The 27,999-nt window shown below is 41.1% G+C and overlaps 1 protein-coding gene across 1 annotated transcript in view; it reads left to right on the top strand.

Moving 5' to 3' along the window:
• Positions 1-23,573, top strand: part of LOC140245282 (uncharacterized) — a 34,517-nt gene extending 10,944 nt beyond the window's left edge. The window contains exons 2-5 of the mRNA XM_072324867.1: positions 13,776-14,267; positions 15,923-16,149; positions 16,814-16,961; positions 18,100-23,573. Of these exons, the coding sequence (XP_072180968.1) occupies positions 13,776-14,267; positions 15,923-16,149; positions 16,814-16,961; positions 18,100-23,573 (6,341 nt within the window). The remainder of the gene's footprint in view (positions 1-13,775; positions 14,268-15,922; positions 16,150-16,813; positions 16,962-18,099) is intronic.
• The last annotated feature ends 4,426 nt before the right edge of the window (positions 23,574-27,999 follow it).

The following is a 27,999-nucleotide window of genomic DNA, read 5'->3' as shown; positions in this document are numbered from 1 at the left end:
TACCACCATAACCACAAAGCAGAAAGTGACTGAAGTTGTTGAAGAGGATGTTGAGGAGGAAGAAGAGGAAGATATACCAAGGGAAGAGCGAGACCTTGGTCTTCCACATGAGAACATTCTTTTGAAATTCATGGATTCTCTCCCACAACAAGAGCATGTCCAACATGAAGGAGAAGTGCTTGCCATGCCAATGGAAGAGCAAGAACCAACCGAGCTTGTTACTGTAATGCCAGTACACGATGCCCAGGCGGTCCCATCTGCCGGTGTAGAGCTCCCTCAAAGGGAGGAAGCTGTGCCAAAAGAAATTCCTACGGATCTCCCTGTACCTGAGTTTGAGCAAACTGTAGCTGACAAAGTACCTACTTCAGCTATGGAGACACTGCAGAGAGAGGACATTGTGCAATTAGAGATTCCACAGGAAATTACAGTGCAAGAAATGCTGCCAGCTGAAGCAGAAGAAATGGCTGCTGCAGTCATTGGTATTCCAATCAAAGAAGAAAGGCAGGTAGAAGAAGTGCCCCAAGAATTCAAAACTACTCCAGTTGACATTAGACAATCAGAAGAGATGGTCCCTGTATATGGTGAAGTTCCAGGACAAGAAGTCACAGAGCAGCAGAGTGTCTTGGTGGAACTCGGTCTTAGCAAAACACAACCCTTCAAACCTGAAGAGCGTGAAAGTGCTGTAGAGGTAGCCATTCAGCATGAACAGGTCATTCAAGAACATCCAGAGGAATTTGATGCTGTACATGTTGCACCAACTGAAGTTGAAGAGGTTCCTGCAGCTGTTGTTGAAATTCCGCTTGTTCAAGAAAAGGAGACACAGCAGGCACCTGTTGAGGTACCTCCATCTTCCATACAGCCATCGCAGGTTGCAGAAATGCCAGCAGCTGTAGTTCAAGTTCCTGTAACTGAAGAAAGAGTTCTTGAAGAAGTGCCAAGTGACTTCTTATCAACTCAACAACAGCCTTCTGAAGTCGAAGAATATCCAAGTGTAGTAGCTGAAATTCCTCGGAGGGAAGAGCAAGTGCCTGAACAATACCCAGCAGAGTTTGCTCCAGTGCACATTCAGCCATCTGAAACCGGGAAATTCCCTGCTGCAGTTGCTGAAACGGCTCAGAAGGAAGAAATTGCCATTCAAATGATGCCAAAAGAGCTCGACATCGCTGAACAGCCATTAGGTGTTAGCACTATTGTACCCGTGTCAATTGAGGTACCACAAATGGAAGAGAGTGTTCCTCATCAGCTTCCAGAGGAAATGGCTCCACATGAAATTGTGACATCTGAAGCTGCAAAGATTTCAGATACTGGTGTACAGATTTCTCACAAAGTTGAAAAGGTTCCTGATGAGATTTCTGTTGACTTTGTTCCATCAGAAATGAAACAATCTGTTGTTCAGGAAACGCCTGTTGACCATGTCGAGGTCGTTCAGAAGGAAGAGCAAGTTCTGGAATACACCCCACAAGAAATTCCTGTCCTTGATGTCAAGCCAGCCACAGTGGAGGAAATAGCAGTGTCACCAGTCCAGACACCATACAAGGAAGAGAGGGTGCCAGACGAAGACCTGCAAGACCTTCCAGATATTGGCATTGTACCAACCAAAGCTAAGGATATGCCTTCTGCTGGTGGAGAAGTAGTACAGAGAGTTGACGTTGTATCTCATGAAATTCCCAAGGAGTTTGCCCCACTTGAAATGCATCCTTCAGACGCTGATGTTGTTCCAGTGGCAACTGTTGAAGTTCCATATGCAGAAGAGAGACTTCCAGAGAAGATTCCTGAAGAGATAACCACCACTGGGATCAAGGAAGAAGAAGCTATAGTGATGCCTGCTGCACCAGTTGAAATACCTCAGAGAGCAGAAGCTGTTCCAGAGCAGATTCCCCAAGAATATGTGGAAATGGTTGCTGAATCAACAGAAGTGGAAATAAAACCAGTGGATAAACCAGCTACAGTTACACCAGGTAAAGTACCCATTGAAATGGTACCTGAAGAAATACAAATTCAACAGCGAGGCCCTGCAAGTGTAATCTCTGAAGTAGAAACAGTGGTAAAAGTGGAGGAGGAGAAACACACGACACTCACATCCATTGATATAGAAGGATCTCTATTGCCCGAAATTTCTTTGGAAATTTCCGGTCTGCAACCGACTGAAGAGACAAGCATGCTTGAACTACAGCCTGCAGAAGAAATGCAGCCTGAAAAGGAAGACATACCTGAAGCGACAGTTACCACAGAGCAGCAACCATGTGTTGTTGAGCATGTGCAGAGTCAACCTGCCCAGCCTGGGGATACTGTACGTCTAACATGCCACATTGTTGGCTCTCCACAGCCTGAAATATGTTGGTACAAAGATGACAAGCCCCTACAGGGAGACAGGTACATTACTCTCATAGAAAGAGATGGACGGACTGTTCTTGTTGTCAGTCCTGTCCAGGATGAGGATAATGCAACTTTTAAATGCATTGGTGTAAGCCCAATGGGTACTGTTTCTAGTGTTGCTGAAATCTATGTAGGAAGGGATATTACAGAGATTACAAGAGAGCAAACGGAAACAACTACTATAGAGGTCACTACTGAAACAAGGGCACAGCAAGATGAGCTCTCAGTAGTGACTGATGAACCAATGCCTGAAGTGCCTGCAACTCAAGGTGTCATTAGTGTTGAAGCAATCCACGTCCCTATGACAGATGAACAGCTCCTTCTTTATGCTCCTGGTGAAGTATCTGTTGATATTGCACCAGTGGTGAGTGATGCAGCCCAGACAACTGGAATGGAAGTTCCACAAATCACTGAGCAAGATGTCTTCGAAGTACCAGGTGAAATTTCTGTTAGTGTCTCAACAAAACAGGTGGAAGACATATCTTCCTCTGGAATTGAGATACCTCACCGAGAAGAAAAGCAGGCATATGATGCAGCACATGCAATCCCCTCTGAAGAGGCCCTGCAACAGGAAATCACAACATTACCATCAGCAGTTGTTGATTCTCATCAAATAGAAGAGAGAACACCCTACCAAGAATTGGCAGAAGTAACCCCTGATGAAAGTGTACCTAAACAAGGGCAACAATTGCCAGTAAATGGTGTTGAAATTCCAATGACAGAGGAGAGAGTCCCCTTTTCTTTACCAGGTGAAGTTACACCATTTGAAACAAAACCAGAAGATGGCAAAGTACTTCCAGCAGCAGCTGTTGAGATACCCCAGAAAGAAGAGCCTCTAGAGGAGCAAATCACATCAGTTATTTCTGCTGTTCCTGCCAAAACTGAAGAGGCTGAATCAGCTCCAGATGGTTTTGTTGAACTGCCAGAAGTTCAGATTCAAACCAAATATTCAATCCCAACTGAACTGATATCCACTGATATCAAGCCTGGAGAGAGTGAAGAACTTCCAGCAGCAATCATTGAAGTTGCTCACAAAGAAGATACAACTCTATACCAGTCTCCAGAAGAAGTCATTGCTTCAGACCTTGAGCCTAAGAAGGCTCACGAATTACCATCGGATGTTGTATGTCCTCTTGTTGAAGAAAGGACTCCATATTCTACATCAGATGAAGTTAAAAAGGAAATCCAACAAGAAGAAATCCAACAACTCCCCATGGCAGTTGTTGAGATTCCTCACACACAGGAAGTATTTGCAGAGCAAAAGCCATCAGACATAGATGCTTTGGTGATCAAGACCGAAGAGATTGATTCAGTTTCTCCAGGCATAGAACTTCCAGAAATTGAAGAAAAGGCTGTGTATTCTACCACAACTGAAGTTGTTTCAATCGATATCAAACCAGAGGAAATCAAAGAGCTGCCATCAGCAGTGATTGAAATTCCTCATACACAGGAAGCATTGGCAGAGCAAGCGCCATCAGACATTGATGCCTTGCAGATCAAGACTGTGCAGGTTGAATCAGTTTCTGCAGACATTGAACTTCCACAAATTGAAGAAAAGGATGTGTATTCTGTCCCAACTGAAGTTATTTCAATTGATATCAAACCAGAGGAAATCAAAGAACTACCATCAGCAGTGATTGGAGTAGCACATGGTGAGGAGACAACTGTTTACCAATCTCCTGGAGAGGTCTCAGCCATGGAAGTGACACCAAAGGAAGTTCAAGAACTGCCATCAGATGTAGTAGAAGTGCCTCATGTGGAAGATAAAGTTCCATATTCTATGCCAAGTGAAGTAACAATTGAGCTCAAACCAGAAAAAGTTGCAGAACTTCCAACAGCAATTATTGAGATTCCTCACACACAGGAAGTACTTGCAGAGCAAAAGCCATCAGACATAGATGCTTTGGTGATCAAGACTGAAGAGATTGATTCAGTTTCTGCAGACATTGAACTTCCACAAATTGAAGAAAACGATGTGTATTCTGCCCCAACTGAAGTTGTTTCAATCGATATCAAACCAGAGGAAATCAAAGAGCTGCCATCAGCAGTGATTGAAATTCCTCACACACAGGAAGCATTGGCAGAGCAAGCGCCATCTGACATTGATGCCTTGCAGATCAAGACTGTGCAAGTTGAATCAGTTTCTGCAGACATTGAACTTCCACAAATTGAAGAAAAGGATGTGTATTCTTCCCCAACTGAAGTTATTTCAATTGATATCAAACCAGAGGAAATCAAAGAACTACCATCAGCAGTGATTGGAGTAGCACATGGTGAGGAGACAACTGTTTACCAATCTCCTGGAGAGGTCTCAGCCATGGAAGTGACACCAAAGGATGTTCAAGAATTGCCATCAGATGCAGTAGAACTGCCTCATGTGGAAGACAAAGTTCCATATTCTATGCCAAGTGAAGTAACAATTGAGCTCAAACCAGAAAAAGTTGCAGAACTTCCAACAGCGATTATTGAGATTCCTCACACACAGGAAGTACTTGCAGAGCAAAAGCCATCAGACATAGATGCTTTGGTGATCAAGACCGAAGAGATTGATTCAGTTTCTCCAGGCATAGAACTTCCAGAAATTGAAGAAAAGGCTGTGTATTCTACCACAACTGAAGTTGTTTCAATCGATATCAAACCAGAGGAAATCAAAGAGCTGCCATCAGCAGTGATTGAAATTCCTCATACACAGGAAGCTTTGGCAGAGCAAGCGCCATCAGACATTGATGCCTTGCAGATCAAGACTGTGCAAGTTGAATCAGTTTCTGCAGACATTGAGCTTCCACAAATTGACGAAAAGGATGTGTATTCTTCCCCAACTGAAGTTATTTCAATTGATATCAAACCAGAGGAAATCAAAGAACTACCATCAGCAGTGATTGGAGTAGCACATGGTGAGGAGACAACTGTTTACCAATCTCCTGGAGAGGTCTCAGCCATGGAAGTGACACCAAAGGAAGTTCAAGAATTGCCATCAGATGCAGTAGAACTGCCTCATGTGGAAGACAAAGTTCCATATTCTATGCCAAGTGAAGTAACAATTGAGCTCAAACCAGAAAAAGTTGCAGAACTTCCAACAGCGATTATTGAGATTCCTCACACACAGGAAGTACTTGCAGAGCAAAAGCCATCAGACATAGATGCTTTGGTGATCAAGACCGAAGAGATTGATTCAGTTTCTCCAGGCATAGAACTTCCAGAAATTGAAGAAAAGGCTGTGTATTCTACCACAACTGAAGTTGTTTCAATCGATATCAAACCAGAGGAAATCAAAGAGCTGCCATCAGCAGTGATTGAAATTCCTCATACACAGGAAGCTTTGGCAGAGCAAGCGCCATCAGACATTGATGCCTTGCAGATCAAGACTGTGCAAGTTGAATCAGTTTCTGCAGACATTGAACTTCCACAAATTGAAGAAAAGGATGTGTATTCTGCCCCAACTGAGGTTATTTCAATTGATATCAAACCAGAGGAAATCAAAGAACTACCATCAGCAATGACTGGAGTAGCACATGGTGAAGAGACAACTGTTTACCAATCTCCTGGAGAGGTCTCATTCATGGAAGTGACACCAAAGGAAGTTCAAGAATTGCCATCAGATGCAGTAGAACTGCCTCTTGTTGAGGATAAAGCTCCATATTCTACACCAAGTGAAGTAATATCAATTGAACTCAAACCAGAGAAAGGTGCAGAACTTCCAACAGCAATTATTGAGATTCCTCACATGCAGGAAGTACTTGCAGAGCAAAAGCCATCAGACATAGATGCTTTGGTGATGAAGACCGAAGAGATTGATTCAGTTTCTGCAGACATTGAACTTCCACATATTGAAGAAAAGGATGTGTATTCTGCCCCATCTGAAGTTATTTCAGTTGATATCAAACCAGAGGAAATCAAAGAATTACCATCAGCAGTGATTGGGGTTGCACCTGGAGAGGAGACAACTGTTTACCAATCTCCTGTAGAGGTCTCAGCCATGGAAGTGACACCAAAGGAAGCTCAAGAATTGCCGTCAGATGCCGTAGAACTGCCTCTTGTTGAAGATAAAGCTCCATATTCTACACTGAGTGAAATTACATTGATCGAAGTCAAACCAGAGAAAGTCACGGAACTTTCGACAGCCACTGTTGAGGTATCCCACAAGGAGGAAGTAATACCATTTGAGGCACAGGTGGACATTCCTGACACATATGACAAGCCTAAAGAGATTTCAGAAGCTTTTACTTCCCCTGTTGAGCTCCCTCAAGTAGAGGACAGAGGTTTGGTTTCATCCCCAAGTGAGATTTCTTCCATTGATATTCAACCATCACAAGTGAAAGAAGTATCAGTAACAGAAGTGGACATACCTCATACAGATGAAACCAGTCCAGTTGTTGCAGTGGAGTTTATCCAGCCTGTCCAAGGTAAATTGCATGAAGTTTCTATCCAGCAGCAGTCATCTGCAATACCCATAGAGCAAGAGTCTATTGAACAAAGGGGTACTCTTACCTTTGAACAATCAAAACCTGAAGAAGGAATCACAGATATTGTAGATCAGCATGTTTCATTGCAAATTACACCAATGGAAAAACATACAGTTGACATGGACTCTAGTGAAAAAGCTCATCCAGTGAGTGTAACTTCATATGAAATTGATGACTCAAGAAAGAAACTAGATGAGAAGCCAGAACACCCTCAAAGTGGTACTGAAAGGGTGCATGACACAGATGTAGTACTAGGTCCCTCTGAGTTTCCAATAGAAAATGAAAGAGACATACCAGTTGAAGAGTTAAGTGATGAGAGAGAATGCTGGGAAGCCCCACTTCTTGTACAACCCCTTACAAGCATAGGTAAAGATGTAGGAGAAACTGTCATTCTAAAATGCCAAATTGGTGGTAGCCCTCAACCTATCATCCACTGGCTTCACAATGGTGGACCCATTAAAGGTCCACGATTTACTACCCTTTTTGAAAAGGATGGAAGAACAGTTCTTGTTATCAGTCCTCTCAAAGAAGATGACAATGAATTTGAGTGCATTGGGACTAATGATTATGGCACAGTAAGAACAGTCATAAAGATCCATGCTGGGAAAGATGTAGAAGTCACTGAGAAACAATTAGTATCAACTGTATTAGAGGTGTCCAGGGATAATGTAACTGCTGTTGAGACAACTATGGTTCACATAGATCAACCCGAAGTGCATGTTTCCAGGACTAAGGAGGTTATACTGCCTGAAGAAACTCAAGAAATTACTGTTCTTCCACATGAATCTGCTGAACCAGAAGGCTTTACAACTGCATTTGAAGTCTCTGAACATGAGGAGCATACTCATGCTGAAATACCAAGTGTCACTGAAGTTACTATCACTGATGATGTCTCGAAAATCAAAGTAATGCCCTCAACTGCATTTGAACATACTAGCAAAGAGATATCAATGCCTGACTATTCACCTGAAGACTATGCTCCTCATGAGGTCAGACCAATTGAGGCTGTACAAATGATAGAAGGTGTGCTTGAGGTGCCTGTAAGGAAAGGCATATTGAGTGAAGAACTCCATGGAGAGCTCGCATCACATACAGCCACACCACAAACTACAGAGGAACTACAAACAGTGTACCCTGAAATACTGCAAAGAGGTGAGAGAGCATCTGTTGAGGCCATTTTGGAGATTGATTCATTAAGGCCTGAACAGACTGAGAAACTACCAACACATAAGCTTGAAAAATTACATACTGAAGAGCAGGTCCCTGTACATGGAACAACAACATTCACACCAACTCCTGATGAACTCACAAAACCAGAGGAGTTACCATCCCCTCATCCAGAAGCTTCTCAGTTGATTGACGCAACCCCGGGAGATATTGTTACTGTAGATGTAGTACCAGAAGAGGCTGAGAAAGAGCCCTCAGTTGCATTTGAATCAGCAGATTCACCTGTTGTGACTCGTGTAGGAGAAATCTCTCAATCGGTACAACCTCTGTCTGACATACCACAAACTGAAGCTGTCTCACCAGATGCCAAGCCAGAAGAGGCCAGAGCTTCACCAGTGTTGGTGGCAGAAATTCCTCAAATGGAAGATGTCACCCCATATCAAACAGTCATCCAACCTGAAGAGTATGAAAGCCTCCCAAGAGATGATGTCACTGTTCCTATGTTTGAGGACAGACAGCAGTATGAGCTACCTTTAGACGTGACAATGATTGTGACTCCTGGTAAAGCTACTGAAATCGAAATTTCAGCCGTACAAATTCCCCTAATAGAGCAGCAGCAGCTTGATGAGCCATTGGTTTGCCTTCCTCATGATGAGAGAGCTGAGAGAGTGCATGAGCTAGAATCTACCACAATTCAGATTCCTCATGTTGGAGAGATGACTTATGTGGAGACAGTTTCCACTTTGGAAAGAACAGATATGCCATCAGACACAGCTGAAGAAGTTGCAGACATAGGTCACATTAGTGTCGATCTTTCAGCTGCTAATCGTGGGGCAGTACATGTAATTTCAGATACGTGCATTGTAGACACAGGGAAAAGTGATCAAGAAACCACTGTCATGACCATTGATAGAGAGACAGTTCTTATCTCTGAGATGCCACTTGAAGTAAGTCCCACATTGAAGTCTGGGGAAACTGTTGTAGAGACTGCTCTACCTGCAGAGGATGGTGTTTCCATACAATTTGTTGAACAAATGTCTCTACCAGAATCACAAATTTCTGAGGTCACTGTAATGGCCAGTGAAAAGTCAGAATATCATGACACTGCACCTGAAGAGGTTGCTTTGACCCTGCCATTAGAGAATGTCCCGGTAACCATTCACAAGGCTCCATTTATCAAACAGCCACTAGAAAGTACAGAAAAGACTGTTGGGGAAACTTTAATACTAAAATGTCAAATAGGTGGTGTCCCACAACCCTCCATTCAGTGGTTCCACAATGGTGGACCAATTGAGGGCCCAAGATTTACTACCCTGTTTGAGAAGGATGGAAGTACTGTACTTGTCATAAGTCCCTTACAAGAAGATGATAGGTTGTTTGAATGTGTTGGGGAAAATGATTTTGGAAAAGTTACAACAGCAGTGAAGATACATATTGAAAAGAAAGTGGATGTGACAGAAGTTCAAACAGAAACAACTGTTACTCACTTAACCAAAGATGAGTGGATAGAAACTGAAACTATTACCACAGTTGAAGAGTCACCTGAAGATGGTGTTTCTGAGGCAGAACACCTGGATGTAGGTGAAACTGTGCAGGTTACCATTCTGCCCCAAGAACCAGATGAAGGTGTTACTGGTGCTCAGATATCTCAAATTGAGAGAGACATTGCTTCTGAAAGACCTGACACCATTGAACTGACAATAACAGAAGGTGTCTCTGAAGTCGAAAAACTCTCTACAGCATATGAACTTCCGAGAGAAGCGCAAGAACTGCCTGAAGAATATGTGCAAACAGGTACCAAGCCTTTTGAGGCCGAAGGACTGCCAACTGCTGTCGTTGAGATTCCAGGAGAAGAAGAAAGTATTACAAAAGAAGTAAGCCATGTCCTGCAACCAGATGACACAAAACCTCAGGATGGAGATGATAAAGAAACTCATCCAGCATCAGCTGATGTTTCACCAGTTGTGCCAATTGGTGAAGCCTCTGGGCTGCCATCTCTGACTCCTGAATCTACTCTCAAGGAAGAAGAACAAATTGTACATGTGCCCCGCACTACTGCATTTGACATCAGGCCTGAAGTTGCACAGGAGTTGCAGACATCTGTTGTTGAAATCCCACGTGTGGAAGAAACAGTCTTGCAAATGTCACATGATGCAGCTGTGGTTGAAATCATATCAAAAGATGCAGAAGAAATTAAAACAGTGGGGGTCTCAATTCCCATTGCCACTGATGCAACACTCTCAGCATCAGTAGCAGATGCAGTTCCTATTGATGAAATGACCCTGAGTCCTATTGAGTTGCCACCAGGAGTGGCAGAGATTCCACATCGAGAAGAACAATTGCCATCTGAGTCAACTGAGGTAATCTTAGAAGCTGGTAAATCTGGTAAGCTTCAAGAACTCCCTGTTGTTTCTGTAGAAGTTCCTGTGGCACAAGAAATTACTGCTTATTCTATTCCTGGAGAGGAGACAAAAGAAAAACCAGACCAGGCATCTGAATTTCCAACTCCTCTTCTTCAAATTGCACAAGAAGAAATGCAGACACCTTATCAAGTGCCACCTGACATTTCACCTGTTCATGCCAAGGCTGAAGAAGCAACAGATGTGATTCCCAGTGAAGCAGTAATACTACCTGGCCAAAGATTGGCTGGGATCTTGCACCAAGAAGACAAACTGCCCTCTGAGACAACTCAGGTGATCTTAGAAGCTGGTAGATCTGGTGAACTTCAAGAAGTGCCTGTTGTTTCTGTAGAAATTCCTGTGACACAAGAAATTACTACTTATTCCATTCCTGGAGATGACACAAAAGATAAACCAGACCAGCCATCTGAACTTCCTACTACACTTCTTCAAGTATCACAAGAAGAAGTGCAGACACGTTATCAAATATCACCAGACATTGCACCTTTTCATTCCAAGGCTGAAGAAGCAGCAGATTCTACTCCAAGTGAGGTAGTTGTAGTTTCTGGTCAAAGAGAACTTGCTGAACTTGCACTAAGTCCTGAGAGGGCCCAACAGATGCCGGAAATCTCTATGATGATTAGCCCTCAAGAGCAGAGAGAGCAGGCCACTGAAGTGACTTCTGAGAGCACCTTAGAAGAAAGGGAAAGTGTGACTGTGCCAGTTCAGGATACAGATTCACTGAAGAAGCACAGAGAAGAAGTGCTCTTAGACCAAAAAAGTGCACTAGTTTCACAGGAAATGGTTCTTGGAATTCAACCAGGAGAAAAGGGGGTTGTCTCCATTGAAGTGGTTTCAAAGGACGTTCCAACAGAAAGAGAAAGTGCTAGTTTAGAACTCCAGAAAACACTTTCTGAGAAGAAACATCGAGAGGAGGTGTCTCTGGATGTCGAAGGTGTCAGAGTGCCACATGAAGAAATAACTCTTCAGATTGATGGTGAGTACAAAGGCATGCAACCATGTCACTCATATGTCGCACGAACTGCATGGATGCTTCATGGCACGAAGAACACTGCTGGAGCTGTCATTTGTGCAAGTGCACAGCATAGGAAATTTTGCAGGAGTTTGGATATGCGCAGATATGTTAACCCATTGAGGATGGACTGATTTGCTATACACGCATTTCCCATACACACCTGCTCGAGTGTTCTTGGGACTCGTCTTCAATGGGTTAATGGTGTGTGTGCAATATACTCCAAGGAATTCTTAATGGAGAAAGCGTTAGTGCACTTTGCATGATATTGCGGATCAGCATCACTTTAGAGACAACTGGTCTTTCATATCCAGAGGAAAAACTTGTCTCTATTGACACTTAAAAACTCTTCATGCTGTAGCTGGCATGCGTGATTATGATGAAGTAACATTTGAAATGTACACATTGTTAAACATGCTCAACCAATGTAAAACATTCACGTTTTGCAAGGGAGAGTATGTTTGCAGCATATGTGTCATTTCTCTTTTTTAAGTGGTCATGAGAAAAAGTGACTTTACATGGAATAGGATTGAATTCTCACTTTTATACTTTCATACCCTCTTTTTATGATCACTGGGAGATGGATGTCTCACTGATGATGATAATCATGCACATCTTTCAAAATAGAACAGCGTATATGATGTTGTAAGATGAATGCTGAAACCTGTGACTCCAAATTTAGAAATCAGTGAGTTACCACTCACCAACTTCAGAACTTATTGACAAAGATACAAAAGTTCTAACACTTGTTTTATTGTACCAGCATCAGTGAGGCACATATCATGAACTTGCCAATGCATTGAACTCACTCATGCTGAAAGGACTGCTTTCTTGTTATGAGTAAAAACATGTGCTTGTTGCAAAGCTGCTTTGACCGTTTAGTTACTTTGCCTCACTCTTTCTTACTTTGCAGACTGGCTGTATGAGTGTTGAGTGTTATCTTGCTTTTATTATTCTGTTGCTGAAAATAAATAGTTTTGAATTTCTTGCAATACTTTCCTGCCTTTCTCGGTACCACATAAAGATAGATTACAAAATTTACAGTCTTGTTGTTATAGTGCTTTTATTCTGCCCAAGGCCCTCCATTTCCTTTGAAAGTTACCCTCAGCAGGAATGTGTATGATAGAGTGTAGCCACCATGATAGTGTTAGTAGCATACTTAGGAATATAGAATTATTGTCTCATGTATGTTTTTGTTCTTCTATAGGATGTATGGATATTTTAGTTACTAAATGGCTAGTGAGGTTATACTCAACTATGCAATAATTTGTTGAACTTTTATTTTGCAATATTTTTTTCCTCAAGAGATTAGTGAAGTCTTTGGAAAGAATAATGTGTTACTAGATGTAAGAAATATCAATGATTTGGTGCACTTGTCTTTCTCATCAAAATAGTGTTCTTTTTTGTGGGACCAGAGCAAAAATTTGACGTTGAACATGAATTTTTGCAGAACCATTGCACAAATTATTTAGAAAAACAAAACTAACATGGAACACATTGACAAGGGACATTACTGAAATCTGCCCTGTAGTTATTTATGGCATAGAACCATTTGGTCTCATGAAGAGTCGCAAGGTGCACCATTTGTGGTCATTTAAATGATTCACTCTCTCCTGCCTTCCTGAGAAATAGGTGATTATAATGGAGCAGAGTGAAGAGAAAGATTTAAAGTAAGGGAAACAAATAGAGAACAAGTAAGCTTCCTTATTTCTTTATTTCTTGTGACAATAATGCTTGTATGAATGTGACTGTCTTTACACCATACTTGTATGCAACCTATTGAAATAGTTACACACTTCAAAATGTATTTCTTTTGCAATTGCTTATTAATGCTAAATGAGTCTGTATATGGCATGAGCGAGCTAGCACACTCATTTTGAAAGAAATGGTGCATATTTATTTTCTTTTCATTTCATTACCTCTTGAATTCCATGCGACCTCTATTTGAAGCAATCTGTCATCAACCGTTTTTTTTTTTTTAAATTATCAACTGGAACAAATGTAGTTATAAGTTGACTTGTCTTTTATTTTCAGTTTTTCCTAGACACCTGTTTATGCCATTACATGAGAACAGCCTTTTGCTTGTTTTTTAATGTGATTTTCAATCAGTATTTGATCCTACACTTTCCCTAGTACTATCACTTGAATCATAGTTATATTACATGTCTGTTGAAAAATGATGCACAAAATGTAGGTAGGAATTTTCATATAAAATCAAATACTATCTACAAGATGACTCATTGCAATAGATGAACACAATGGCATGCCACTTAGTGGAATGAGATATTATGTTCATTTGATTAATCTTTTGCTTCCCATTGATGCTCATGATAAAAGGTCCCAAAGAGCTGGCGCCTGTTGAAATAACCCTGGAGGGGGCACCACAGACGATCGAGGAAGTTTCCGTACAGAAAACGACGACTACAATCACCAAGGAGGTGGAAGAGCTTCCAGAGGTCATTGAAATCGAGGTCGATGACACTGAAGCCCAAGTGACAGCCAGCAGAATCACCGAGGAGATCATTCGAGAGGTCACTACAGAGGTCAAAGAGGGACCAGTGGTCATTCAGGAGCTGAGGTCACAAGACACGGTGCCCGGTGGCATTGTGTACCTGGAGTGTAAGTTCACGGGTATCCCTCTGCCAACCTTCCAATGGTACCACAATGGCGAGAAAGTTGGGGATGAGCGCTACGTCGTCATCAACTACAATGATGGCGTCAGCCAGCTCTGCATCACCGAGGTTACCCCCAAGGACCATGGTACCTTTGTTTGCGAGGCTACCAACCCACTTGGTAAGGCCACCACAGTTGCAGAGATCCGTGTATACGGTAAGTCCGTCTCAGCTGAGAAGGTTCTTTCTGGAGAATGCATATACTGCATGGCAAATTTGTCGTATTTGTGTGGCTGTACTATTTGTGATATATCTGAAAATGCTGCACTGTGCTGTGTCAAGTTTTGCACCAAATAGTTGTTTATTTTGCAGCTGTAGCATGTCAAGGGGTTATGAATAGCCTCTTATAAAAATTAGCCTTCCTTGAGTTTAAATATTCTTTAAACTCCTTTAGCAAAAAAAAAAAAATCAAAATACCTTATATTATTTAGAATCTTGATGTTGAGTGGTGGAAGAGGGAATATCTCAAAACAGTGTATGACTCAGCTTTAACACCAGTCAGTGATTGGTAACACATCATCATGTGACAGTAGACCACATGTAATGTTGTCCTTGGGGCTGAATAGGCACCTACAGTGAAAGATGCTGTCCCATGGGTGAACATTTAAAAAAAAACAAATGACAGCAATGGAAGCAGTACTTAGATAAATAGGATGGATCATTCTGTGTGTATTCTTTCCCACCAGTCATCATCTGTATATTCCTGCCAGGAGGTTGACACACCATCTCATGAAGTTTGTGATAGCAAGCCCAGATCAGACATATTAGATGAAGAATAAATCTTTGTCAAATATCCTTATCTTATGTCCCAAGTTATCTTATGTCCCAAGTTATGTCCCAAGACATCTTATGTCCCAAGTTATAGAAGCATGTTGTGATTAAGGGTAGACATTCAGAAAAGTATATTATGAAACATCTCAAATATCACCTGTTAAATCACAGGTATCTGTGTGATATGTCCTGTCCATAATAAAGATATATATTGTTCTCACTTTCCTTTTGTTTGCATGTTATTTTGTTCTGTGAGGAGGGGAGAAATAAAAGAATTTGAGTATTGCGAATCTACGACTTGTGGTTAGTGAATTGTGTGTGACATTTTATGTATTGCTTGCAAACTGAATGCAAAGCATGTGTATGCAAATGTATGCCTTGTGTGATAGTAGTGCATATGCAAATGAGTTGCACTTCATAATGGGTTTTTTTTTCCCTTGAATGTATGTTAATGTCTCTATGTATATGTCTCTGTGCATGAAATATGAGCAGTTTTATGTTAGTTCTGGAAATGAGTTCACTGTGAATACTGCATGATTTTTCTGAAGTAATGTCTTGCACAATGTATGTCTCTTGTTCTTAGTATGTTGTATTGTGGTGTCAGGATGTGTGTACATGTGTGTGATTTGTTTGATTTATGCACAAATAGTTTTATGTGTATGTGTACACACTTGTTATTTGTATCAATATTTACACTCACTTATAGATATTAATGTAAATGTATATATACAGAAATGATTGTAGAACCTTAAATATGAAAATGTTTGTTTTAGTCAATTGCACTACCTTGATTAGATAAATTAAATTAAGATTGTAAATGGAAGTATACTCAAGTTTAGCTTTAATCAACAAAAGTTTAAAATATGCCTTTTAAGTAATTACTTCTTTTTGATATGTGAAATCTGTAATCTTCTTTCCTTACATGCTTATTAAGAAACACAATGTTCAAAGATGGTACACTTGCATGCATATTACCAACAAATTCTATCATGTTCACCTTGGATCCGCCTTTCTTCTTAAACATTGTAAACGTCGGTTTAGATGAATCAGCCAAACCCGACGAGAAGCCAACTGAGAAGGTAGAGATGGTCTTGGCCATCGAGGAGGAGGCTCCTCGGGAAATTGAAATCATCATCTCGCCGCCCAAGTTTGACCAGCCAATCGTAGACATGGAGGTCACAGAAGGGGAGGATGCAAAGTTTGTCGCCACGGTGACAGGATCACAACCAATCACCATCACATGGTATGAAGGGACAAAGCCTATTCAGGTAGGTGTCAATTCCGCGCCAAGAATAATCACATATTTACAAAGGTCACTGACATCATTGGGATGAATACCAACAAAGTTTAGGATAATGGTAATACTTTAAGTGATACCACTGATGATGATAAGACTACTACTTAAATAGTCACTGTACATTTTGATTAGTTGCAGTAGTAATAACAGTAAGTGTTGATTCAAAACCAGGAAGAATCACAGTTATGGTCACTGACATCATCAGAATGGATATCAAGAAAGATAAGGATTGCGGTAATGCTTTTATCAATAACACTGATGATAATGATTATGAGAGTTGTTCTTCTTATACAACAACAACACCTTTTGATTAGTGGCAGTAGTAGTAATAGTACCAGCTGAAAGAGAGAGCTATGGTCATCAATTGTGGTATTTGGTGAATGGTGATAAACTCTTCAATGAAAAGAATGCCACTATAATAAGTGATTACAACAACAAGTACTGTCATAATCTGTAATTTCTTACAAAAAGGTCAAATATAGGTCAATCCACTGCCTCCTTTTCCACATATCTAATACTTGGTAAAAGGCATTTGTTTCAGTCATCAGCAGTCTATGTAAAAAGGGAATGATCATTATCTTTTTGAGTACATACATGTAAGTCAATGGGTCTTCTCAATTTGCCATATGTTGTAGGATTCACCCGAGTTCAAGATCAGCTTTGATGGTACGACCTGTATCCTGGAAGTGCCTGAAGCCCTTCCCGAAGATGCTGCCACCTACACCTGCAAGGCTACCAACCCAGCTGGGGAGGCCACCTGTACAGCAGTCCTGAAGGTCAAAGGTCAGTGCAGCACCACCTTGCATTTCCTCATCCACTTGGCGCAAAGGATCATGTTGACCTCGGAGTGCATAGATGTAACACTAGGGTAGAGACAAGATGAAAACTTCCCTTAGAGTCATCTAGACAGTCCCATAAGGGTTGGTGTCACTCGTTCCATGAAGCAATGGTACATTCCATCTCTTTCTTCATTTAACTCACATGAGTGACACATTATCAGACTGATTTTTTTTTTTTCTGATTGCAGCACAACATTTGTTCCATGGTTTAACAGTTTAGATTGCCATATGCCCAGACAGTTGTTTCCTTTTTTATAAAAAAAAAAAATTGTATACTGTGAATGTTGTACTTGTTAATATTGAAAACTGATTTTCATACCTCCAGTCACAACCCTCAGTTCCTATTCAAACCCATTCCCCAACTAGCAAGATGTGTGTTTTTTGTTTCATGCACTTTGTATTTTGTATTTTGTATATATAGATTTGTATGTACAGCTGTAGATCTGTACTTCCATGAGCATGTAGAGCTGTGACTTGTCCACTTTTCATTGAATTTGAATGCACTTGCAATGATACCACTCCTTTTGCAATGTGTTTACTTTGTTTTTGTTGCGAGAAAATAAACTTTAGTTTATGGTTAACCGTGCTAGCATAGAACATATTTGTTTAGAATTATTTGACTATACATTTTGCATGAAGTTGCAGTTGTTTTTTTATGTTGTGATGTGTATAGAGTTTGACCTGTTTATGTCCCTTTCTAGTTGTTTGTTTGATGTTAAATTCCAAGTCTTAGTGAGTTTTCTGTGAAAAGTTGCATAAGAATTGCCAAATCGTGGTAATTATAGTGCCATGCGTGCTTCAAGGAAAGGCAGTTGCTGAGAATACCAAATAAAACAGCTCAGTAGTCTTCTTTCAAATCTTTATATATTCTGTAAGAGAGCGTGGCTCACAAATGAAAAATTAACCTTGATTTGGCTCTTCTTCTGAATGCCTTCACTGACTTTGCTGTGCTTGTTTTTTATTCTGTTCTCTCTCCCACAACACTTCCTCCCACGACACTAACACACCATTTCCCTGGTACAATCTGTCCTCTCCGCACTCTGCCTTGCGCTGCATGCTTCTTTACATGGTCCATATTTAAGGAGATGTTGAATTTGCTGGTGAACATGTATCCAAGGAAGGAAAGGATGAAAAAGTTCAGCACCAGCCTGATGTTGGCTTGGAATCTCAGTCATCCAGCTCTGATGACAGTAGAGGTGACATTACCTCATCCAGTGATGAGGAGGATACCGATCTTCCAGAAGACAGGATGACCCTGGATGTCTTGCTAGAGAAGGCTGTGCCGACTGTCTGTGATGACAAATCAAGTGATGATGATCATGAAAGCAAAGAAATCCCAGACAATAAAGAAAATATTCCTCCCAGCAGTGTGCCTGTGAAAACACCACTGGACGTTTTTCCTGAGAGCGTTTCAGCTGTTTCCAAAGATTTACCGACAAGTAAGGAGGATGTGGAATCGCTCTCTGCATCAGAGAATGAGGATGACAAAGACTCGACCACTTCAGGTGAATATGACACATCAATGCCAAAGCCAGTTAATCACGAATACTTTCACATCGGTCAAAACGTTCAGATCAATGGGGATGGTAAGAGAATATTGACACCCATTATTGAGGATGGAGAGCAAGCTTGTGCTGCCTCTGACAATGACCATGCAAAACCATTTGATGATTCTAGTGTGGCGGACAATGAAGTAAATAACAATGCTGCACCACATCTTGCAGAGCCGAAAGACACCAAAGAGGAAGTGCTACCCTGCCAAGTACAAGAAGAGATTACCATGGAATCTGTTGAGACAGTGGAGCACACAAACCATCTAATGTTTGAAGAAAAGATGCAGGATCTCCTAAAACCTGAAGTTGAACCCAAGTTTGAAGAGCCATTTGATAGGTCCTACACATCAACATCTGGTAGTGCCTCAACCACATCAGATAATAACACAGACACTCAAGGAGGTGAAGCAGAATCTGAGCAAGACGAAATGACAAATGGCAACAGGACAAATGTTCCTGTCGCCTCAGCTCAGGACGATACCATTTTAGATGGACTGCCAGCAGCGACAGGGAAACTCTTGCTAGAAGTCATTGTGACTGACAAATCAGGAGAATCCCAGGGAGATGATGATGATGATGATGAAGTGTTTGTATCCGAGAAGAGTGAACCTCATGTACAGCACAGGACTGACAGCCCTGAAAACGAGTATACAGATCTGTCAAATCCCAGCGTGAGTGACTATGCAGAGCTTGTAGTGTCTCCTAAGACAGAAGAGCCAATCAGGGAAGAGAAGTCATCGAGAGAATCTTCATCCTCTGAAGATGATTATGAAGAACTGTTGCAAGATCAGAGTATAGCTCCTTCCCCAACCAAGGCGATAAAGTATTCAGAGTTCTTGCAAGAGGCGAAGAGGATGCTGGAGGAAGATGATTCCCCACAAGCTGCAAGAGACCCTGAGACTGAGGACAAAACTGTGCTTCCAGCTACAGCTGCACTCCCATCACTTAGTCCCAAGCAAGATTGGCATGAATTCACAGTGTCTCTGGAGGCAAAGCATAAACTTGGAATTGTGCAAATCACCAAAAAGGAAGAGGTGTTTATTTATGAAGAGGTGCTGGAGTGGAGGGAACCCCGGAGGAGTGCTGACCTTGATGAGGATGGTGCAACTTTACATCAGGATAGAAATGATACTGAGGGAGTCATGGGGCAAGACAACCTGGAATCTTCAAGTGAAAGAAATGATGATCAACCCCTTTCTGTAAGTACATTGCCAGTGACATTGTCAAGAGGCTTATCCACATCTTCACAATCAAGTGATGGAAATAAAGGTGCTGGTGATGATACAGAAAGACCTTTACCTACAAGTACAGCGCATGTACCTACAAGTACAGAGACAAGCAAGCTACTTGACATAGCAGTTGCCGCGAAACGTCAAGTTGCCTCGCCCGTCAAAGACAGCAACGAACACCATAGCTCGGACAGCAGTGAAGGGGAGCAATTTGAAAAGGACAAAGTAGACGTAACGCTGGAATTCAGAGAGAAATGTAGGTCAAGATCCATTTCATCTGACTCCGAGAGTGACTCTGAGCGATGTCATGCTGAAACACAGGAGCTCAAGGGAGAAGGGCAGCTGGCCAGCAATTTATTTGCAACTGAGGTGCTCCTTCCCGTGCAACAGCGCCAAGATTCAGATAGTGCAGATGAAGGGGAACAATATTCTCCTTCAAACATCCATTTGCAAATGGACCCTACTGATCTTTTCCATGCAGAGATTGTTGTTCCGGAAGAATCCTCACTTCAGAAACAATCTCCTAAGACTCGTGAAGAGGATCAAAAAGATGAAGCACAAGAAACTCAACCAGAAGATGACAGATCAGACATTGTAGACAGGGTTGTTGTGATTGATTTAGGTCCCAACCTTAGAGCTCCATCCCCTATCACTTCAAGCGAGGATGAACACACTGAAGATGGGGTAACTCTTGGCGTTGTGTCTGTTGCTGATACAGTGTATCCTAGCACTAAATTCCAAGTTCCTCCTAGCAGCACACCTGACTCTCAAACTGAGAAGGATGGCACTACCCTGCACAGTACAACATTACTTGAATCACACACATCCCCAGCAGAGGAAGACATAAGGGACATACCACCGATTGAAATAACAACAGCCAGTCCAGATCCCACAATCTTGCATTGTTACTTGGAATGGACAGAGCCCAGGCAACCTCTGGAATCCCCAGTGTATTCTGATGAGAAAGAGTTCACAGAGAGTGACTTAGATGAAGCTCTTTTTGATGTCAGTGCTGCTCCTGAGACCCAATCTGCAGTTCTTGAAGCTGAGTCAAATGAGCAAGAGCCAGTAGTTATTGAGGAATTTTTGTCCCTGAAAAGGGAAGAGTACACAGTAATGCTTGCCCCAAAGGTAATGCCGGACATTACACTTGAAATTGATGCCAGGGACTTTCAAGCTGATGATGGTCCAAATACTGTTTCACAGAATTACTTAGCTGGAAACACTTCAGAAAAGGACACAGATCCTGAAAATGATTCAGCTGAGGTCTTAGCTGAGTTGAACAATGATATGGCAGAACCAACAGCCACAGGGGAACACCAACCATTTGTAACATCAATTGAGATTCCTGTGGGCAGAATCCAAGAGAGTGTAGAATCTGCTGCAGCTGCAAGGCCGGAAAGTTCAAGTGAAAGTGGATCTTCTTCACCAGTCATGCTAGAACTACAAATGCCTTCAAACCAGCCTGATCTAGATGAGCCAGAAAAGAAATATGTCACTGTCAAAGTTAAAGTTCAGGCACCAAAGCCAAGGAGTGTTCAAGTCTACTTTGATGAACCACAAAAGCAAAGGGAAGTGTTTGCTGTTCACCAGCAGAAAGGAGGAAAGAAGAAATCAAGAAACAGTTCCACTCAGATTGACATGGATGACAGCGAAATTCCAGACTCGCTTGTTGAGTGTAGTGTTGCATCAGATGTTTCATTTCCATCCTTTTCTGCAAATGGTGATGTTCGCTTTGTTTCCACACCAGACGATGACAATGCCCCCTTACAGGCCTCATTCATACTTGATATCACTGATCCACATGGGAGTTCAGAAGATGAAATAGATGACATAAAATGTGAGGAAATGCTGCCTTCTCCGAAGCCAATGACAGAGTCCATCCAGTGTGAAACTCACTCGCCAAATCTCAAAGCTCCACCCAGAGCAAAGCTTAGTGTACTTCTTGAAGAATATGAAGATGACCTCATTTTGAAAGAACCGGAGGAGGCAGAAAATGATGAACATGCTAAATCTCACAAAATGCAAGATGACAAAGTGAATGTTGATGAAAAGCCGGTTGAGGCAACACGAGCTGTGATACCAGCTGGAAGGGAACTGCAGCTAGACTACGAGTCTATCCTCTTCTCCAGTGGTGATGATGTCGAGCCACAGGTTCAGTCACATCCTGTGCCCTCTGACCTGGTAAGTGTGGAAACAGACAGCACAGAGGCTGCATCAGAAGTGGCATCTTACACTATATCTGCAGCACAGCCAGGCAGCCAAGAAACACTGATCAGAGCCAATATCATCCAGGTGGATCAGGCAAATCCTTTCGAGACGAGAGATGCTGTGAGCTCTCCCGTGGAGGATGGACGAGATGACCTAGCAGAGGAGGAAGGAAAGGATATCATCTACATTCCTGGTGCAAGCCATCTCCATGTGGAGAGGACTCCCATGGTAGACCTCCTCCAGGAATACGATGACTGTCTGCACTTTACACATTACACAGATAGCGATGAATCAGAGAAAGATGAATTAGGAGAGGTCATCATATCAGGGGCTGAAATTATTGAAGAAGAAGCTGTTCTGGAAATTCGGTATGTCGGGATGGACGAGGCCTCACCAGGGCTGATTCAAGCTCCCCAATACAACGGAGACACAAAGAGCAATGCAAATCTCCAACGCTTGACACCTGTTGTGACAGAGCATACAGAGAGGGAAGTTGTGGAAGTACACAGCACTGCTGCTATGTCATCAAACTCCACCATCCTGTATAAAAGGGAAGAATACAGAGAAATTGTAACTTCAGATTGGTCATTTTCCAAAGGCATTACCATTGAAAGTCAGCAAAGCGATCTCGATAGTTCAGTGGAGATAGAGGAGCGCTATCCATCATTTTTCACACCCACAAAAACTGATTCAGAGCCATTTTTCACAGATGATAGTAAGCAAGATGAGACGGAAGACCCACACTTTTCTCAGGGACTTAGTGATATGGTTGTGGAAGTGGGAGACTTGGCAATATTCCAGTGCCATGTTGGTGGGAATCCTCTACCAGATGTGAAGTGGTACAAAGATGGTCATCCTTTGGCACCCAGCAGCAATGTCTCCATGCAGGTAATGCGTTTTCAGGATATGTTCATCGAACTTGTCATCAACTCCGCCCGGCTCGAAGATGAAGGGAGGTATATGGTGGAGATCATCAATCCTCATGGTGTTGTTACTTCCAGTGCCTTCCTGACTGTCAGAGCAAGTAGCTCCTCTGAAACAGAGTCAGGTGACTCCTCAGAAGATGCAGCAAGCCCTGGAGATGAGCATTCCCACTCCAGCCATGAAAGCAAAGACCAGACTCAATCAAGTGAACGCCCTCGACAGTCGAGATGGCCTGATGATGCTTCAATTTCTTCCAACTCCAACAGCTGCTTAGAACTCTCCTCAGCTCCGGCTGCAGAACTCCCAAATCTGTCTGACCCTGCTGCTTCTCTTCCCCAGTCCCAATCTGCTTCTGACACCCCTCTCTCACCATGTTCTTCTGGGCAATTGGATGACATTGCTTCTGTTAAGCAGGATTTGAACCAGGAACCCTCCAGTGCATGTGGAGATGTTCCTGGTGAGACACCGCGTGGGGCATCAGTGCATGCTTTGGATGAATTCTTAGACTCTGTACCCATGGAAGACCAGGATGTGCATGACTCTGTGTCAAAAGGTTTGAGTACAGTGGTTTTCTTTGTTTTCCATGTCCAGTCAATACTGTTCCATATATCATCTCACACATGCATGCTGTTACTGTAGTATCATTTGTCCATACCTGTGCATATCTCAGGTTTTGTCATATGTTGTACCCACATATATTCATTTCTTTGGCTGTCACTTATATGTTTACAATTATGTGCATCACACACACACACACACACACACACACACACACACACACACACACACACACACACACACACACACACAATGTTTTGGTGTATGCTGCAATAATGTGGTCCCAGAGATTATAACTGCACTTTTATCTGCCTTAGTCTAGCACTTCAATGATAGTTTTGAACTGCTAAGACGAAACGCTTCATGGATGTACAGTGTATATACCCTCCATGATATCAAGTGATGTTGTAACCTTCAGTGTTTATGCACCCCCTAAAAAACACCAAAAACAAACAAACAAACAAACACACACACACACGCACTTATTTAGAATTAACATATTTTTACAAGGGATTTGGGAAGACATATGTGTTGGACCTGTTGAACAAAAGTTATGTATAATCTTGATAACTATAGCACCATGATTTTCCTCTTTTGTCTTTATTTTATGTCACATTTAATATTATGCTTGCCTGACCTGAAGACTGAAGTATACATTTTCAACACATACATGATGCTAGTGCCATTAATATTTGGAAAAGAACAAATGAATGCATTTGATGTGACCATGGTCCCACAAATGCATTGAGTTTATTTTGTACACACAAAGTGGGTACCATTTGAATCTGCATATAGCCATGATAGTTTTTCAGGATCATTTTTTGTTGAGCATTAAATATTTGTTAGGGAGGAAATGAAACAAGTGAAAAAAAAAAAATTTCCAGAATGCTTCTTTTCATCAAATTAAATTTTCCGGTCAAAGATACTAATTAACTTCAGACATAATAGTGTGAGTTTGTGTGAGGCACTCAATAGCAAAGTGATACAACAGGCTAAAGCTATTACAAGAGACTTACATCTAACAAAGAAGTGAAGATTTCCAGTGTATCTACATAGCATTTTGGTATGATTGCACCGCATGATGGGTTCTCTATGTGTGTAATAATCTCGCACACACTAAGTATTCAAGTGTCCTGAAAATTGGGGAAAATTATAAAAGAAGTTATCATAGTACTTCATTTAAAATTAAATATCTAAATGAGTTTTTATTCAATGATACACGTAAGACCCAGAGAAGAGCAAATGAGGCAAGATATTTCCCTTTTTAAAGTTTTATAAAGTGAGAGCTATAGAGAGGATATAATTCAATACATATTTAGTAACTCCTTGTTTCTACAAGATTTTTTTTAAGACCGGAAACTCAATGAGAATATCATGGGGCAATGGTGAAACAATATTTATTGCAGTAGATATAAAAACAACCATATTAATCATCATTCTCATTCTCACCTTATGTTTTCTTCCTTCATATTTGTGTAGTGGTACCATGTATTCTATGTCATGTTCATGGTAGACGGACCACCCTATTAACAACAGGTGGTATATGTTATACAATCCTGTAACACCAGTATTCCACTAACTAAATTTTCAGAGAATCGATTGCATGGTGACATGGGCATTGGTGGTGGTAAAACATGAAAAATATGGTAGAGCCCATCCGATACCAGCACCCTTTGATTAATCCACTTGTTATGAAAACCGGGTGTACCCGTTATACTAAGTATACAGGAATTGTTATATTTCAGAGGTAAAGGGTTTAATCAGGTGCTCAAGGGGCCAGCTAATACCCAAAATGTTTCATCTCCACTGCAAAGATCTTTCAGATGGTCCACTCTTAACCTGTTCTGTGCCAGGGACTTTGGACAGTGTGTATGATGCTATGGGGTTTTCTGTGTCATTTGGTACTCAATGCACACAAAGAGTTAATTTACACCTTAATTATGGGATCCGGGTGTGGCCTGCACAAATTATGAAGGATGTCAGAACCTTGTGGGGGGAACAGGTTAAAGGGATTGGAGCTGGGTTTCACTTTATGCAAGTACAATCATAGCAGAAGTATTCTGTTACCAATATTGTTTGTTTGTTTGTTGTTGTTGTTGTTGTTGTTTTTTTGGTGGGGTTGGGGTAAACATCAAAATATATGAAGAAAGAAAATTTATGCTGGCATGTCGTTGGGAGGTGATAACCATGATATTCTGCAACCGTTTCAATTCCATGAATTGGTACTTAACCCATTGAGGATGAGATAATTTTGTGTAACACATACATGTATATCGCATGGACAACAGCCTGAGTATTCATGTACTTGAGACTAGTCTTCAACGGGTTAGATATGCACCATATACCAGTGAGGAAAGACTAGCAGGTAGTGCTGCCTCTCTTGTTGATATGTATTTTATATTGGAAAGACAAATTGCTTTCTTCTTCAAAAATATCTTGCAGAAAAAAAAAAAAAATCACATGGCCTCTCTCCCTTCAAACTTCTCAACAATGCAATATGCACTGTAGATACATGTACACTAAACCTTACTTTATACTGACATATGAATCTACTACTCCTGTGTAGCAGTTAACATGATGTTACTTTGCTTAGTAAGGCATGCTGAAGTAGGCTATAAGCAAAAGTAGGATGGTGCCAGAAATGATAACAATATTAACTATTTACTAGTTCTTGGTTTTGTTTTGTTTTAGAATAGTACAATGTATAAAGTTCTAACTATATTGAAATAAGTACAAATGCCTCCCAATTGTATTCTAACATTGAAATATATTTATCTATTTCTATCAAGATGGGATCTGCTTTCACATTGTCTTCATTTTGTAACATTTTTAAGATATCCATATTTCTGCTTTTTTAACCAGTCAATTGGTAGCATATTTTGATTTAATAGACATCAGTACTTTAGTAGTTGCTTGCGACAAACAATAAATCAAGATCAAAAACTAAAGATATTTACTGCCAATGAGAGTATAAGTACAAAAGCCTTTTGATACAACAGAAACACAGTTTTTCTTGCTGTAGAGAAGTATGCAAATATGAAAACTGTCAATCACTACAGTGTATATAGTTGCTTCAAAAGTTGTTTAAATCTGATGATACATTAATGTTAGTAATATGAATACTTCAAAGAAATGTTTTCTGCATTAATTACTTGATGTGACTTTATGTCACTGGAAATGCATGTATGTGTGAATGCATAGAAGTTTAAAAATATATTTATAGGAAAACTTGTGTGTGTGATTACTGATAATTAAATAATTGTTTGTTTGTGTTTTGTATTTGAAGAGGTCTTTATGTAAAGGGAGCAAGCAGCACATATAGACACACCCACATTATACATGAATGTACGACATCATCACTTGCAAACATGTTGGTATTTTTACCAGCCTTTGTTAATTTTAAGCGCTCTGTGCAGAAAGAAATGGGGAAAGAAATGCTTTCTTGTGTCTTATATCTCTAAGACATTATGCACATATATTTATATCATTAATGTATATTTATGCATATATCCATATGTTTATCTACATACAGCATTCATTATTAATGGAATAACAGTTGTATAAGTGTGTAGCAGTAGAGTGACTCTCTTTGTACACCTGCATCAATTTCGTGTGACAGTTTTGCCACCATCTCCTGGTGAGAAGGGCGATAAAGAGAAACCGGTGGAGGAAGTTCCCAAGACTGAACAACCAGAGACCAAGCAGCTCCAGCCCGAGGTTGAGGAAAAGACCGACAAGCTCACACAGCCCATCCTGGTGGAGAAGGTACAGATTTGTTACTGTGTCCATCTACCTGAAATTGCTGTGTATTAACCCTTTCTGTACCAGGGACTTTGGACAGTGTGTACAATGCTATGGGGTTTTCTGTGTCATTTGGTACTCAAAGCACACAGATGGTTAATCTATTGATGCACTCATTGTATTTGCTTATGTTGTCAAATCTGAATGAGGAAAGGGAGAGACCGTACAGGTGACTTATAGGTACAATGTACTGTATATGTTCATAATATATCATTAGTCAATTTTGATCTTATTAATTTTGGACAACAATAGACATGTCTACCCCCAGTTTCAAAAATATCTTTCAGAGAAATGTCATGCATTATGGCATAGCTCATGAGCTAGGCAATGATTTCAAATAATGTGAGGCTATTTAGCTTTTCAAAATTTCCCATTTTCACTTTCCTGAAATATGATTACATGTATACCATATTCTAACCTGGCTCCGTTCAGAAGATATTAATCTTGACACTCTTTCTTTCTTGAATTATTGTGAGAGATGTTGGAAATTGAATTCAAGCTGAAAAATTGTAGGTTTATGTCAAAAATTAATTATTTTTCTGTTTATTGCAGACTCCCAAGGAACTCCTTGCCGAAGAATTAGAGCAGGCCACTTTCGCTGACCAGCCTGAAGTGATGCCGCCCAAATTTGTCAAGCCCATCGAGACGGTCGTCGCCGGAGACGGAGAACCGGTCAAGTTTATCGCCATGGTGACAGGCAAACCAC

This window comes from Diadema setosum, chromosome 22, assembly GCF_964275005.1.
Source record: "Diadema setosum chromosome 22, eeDiaSeto1, whole genome shotgun sequence".
Taxonomy (NCBI): Eukaryota; Metazoa; Echinodermata; class Echinoidea; order Diadematoida; family Diadematidae; genus Diadema; species Diadema setosum.
Note: the sequence above shows the minus strand (reverse complement) of the source record. Positions and strands in the feature narration are given on the sequence as shown.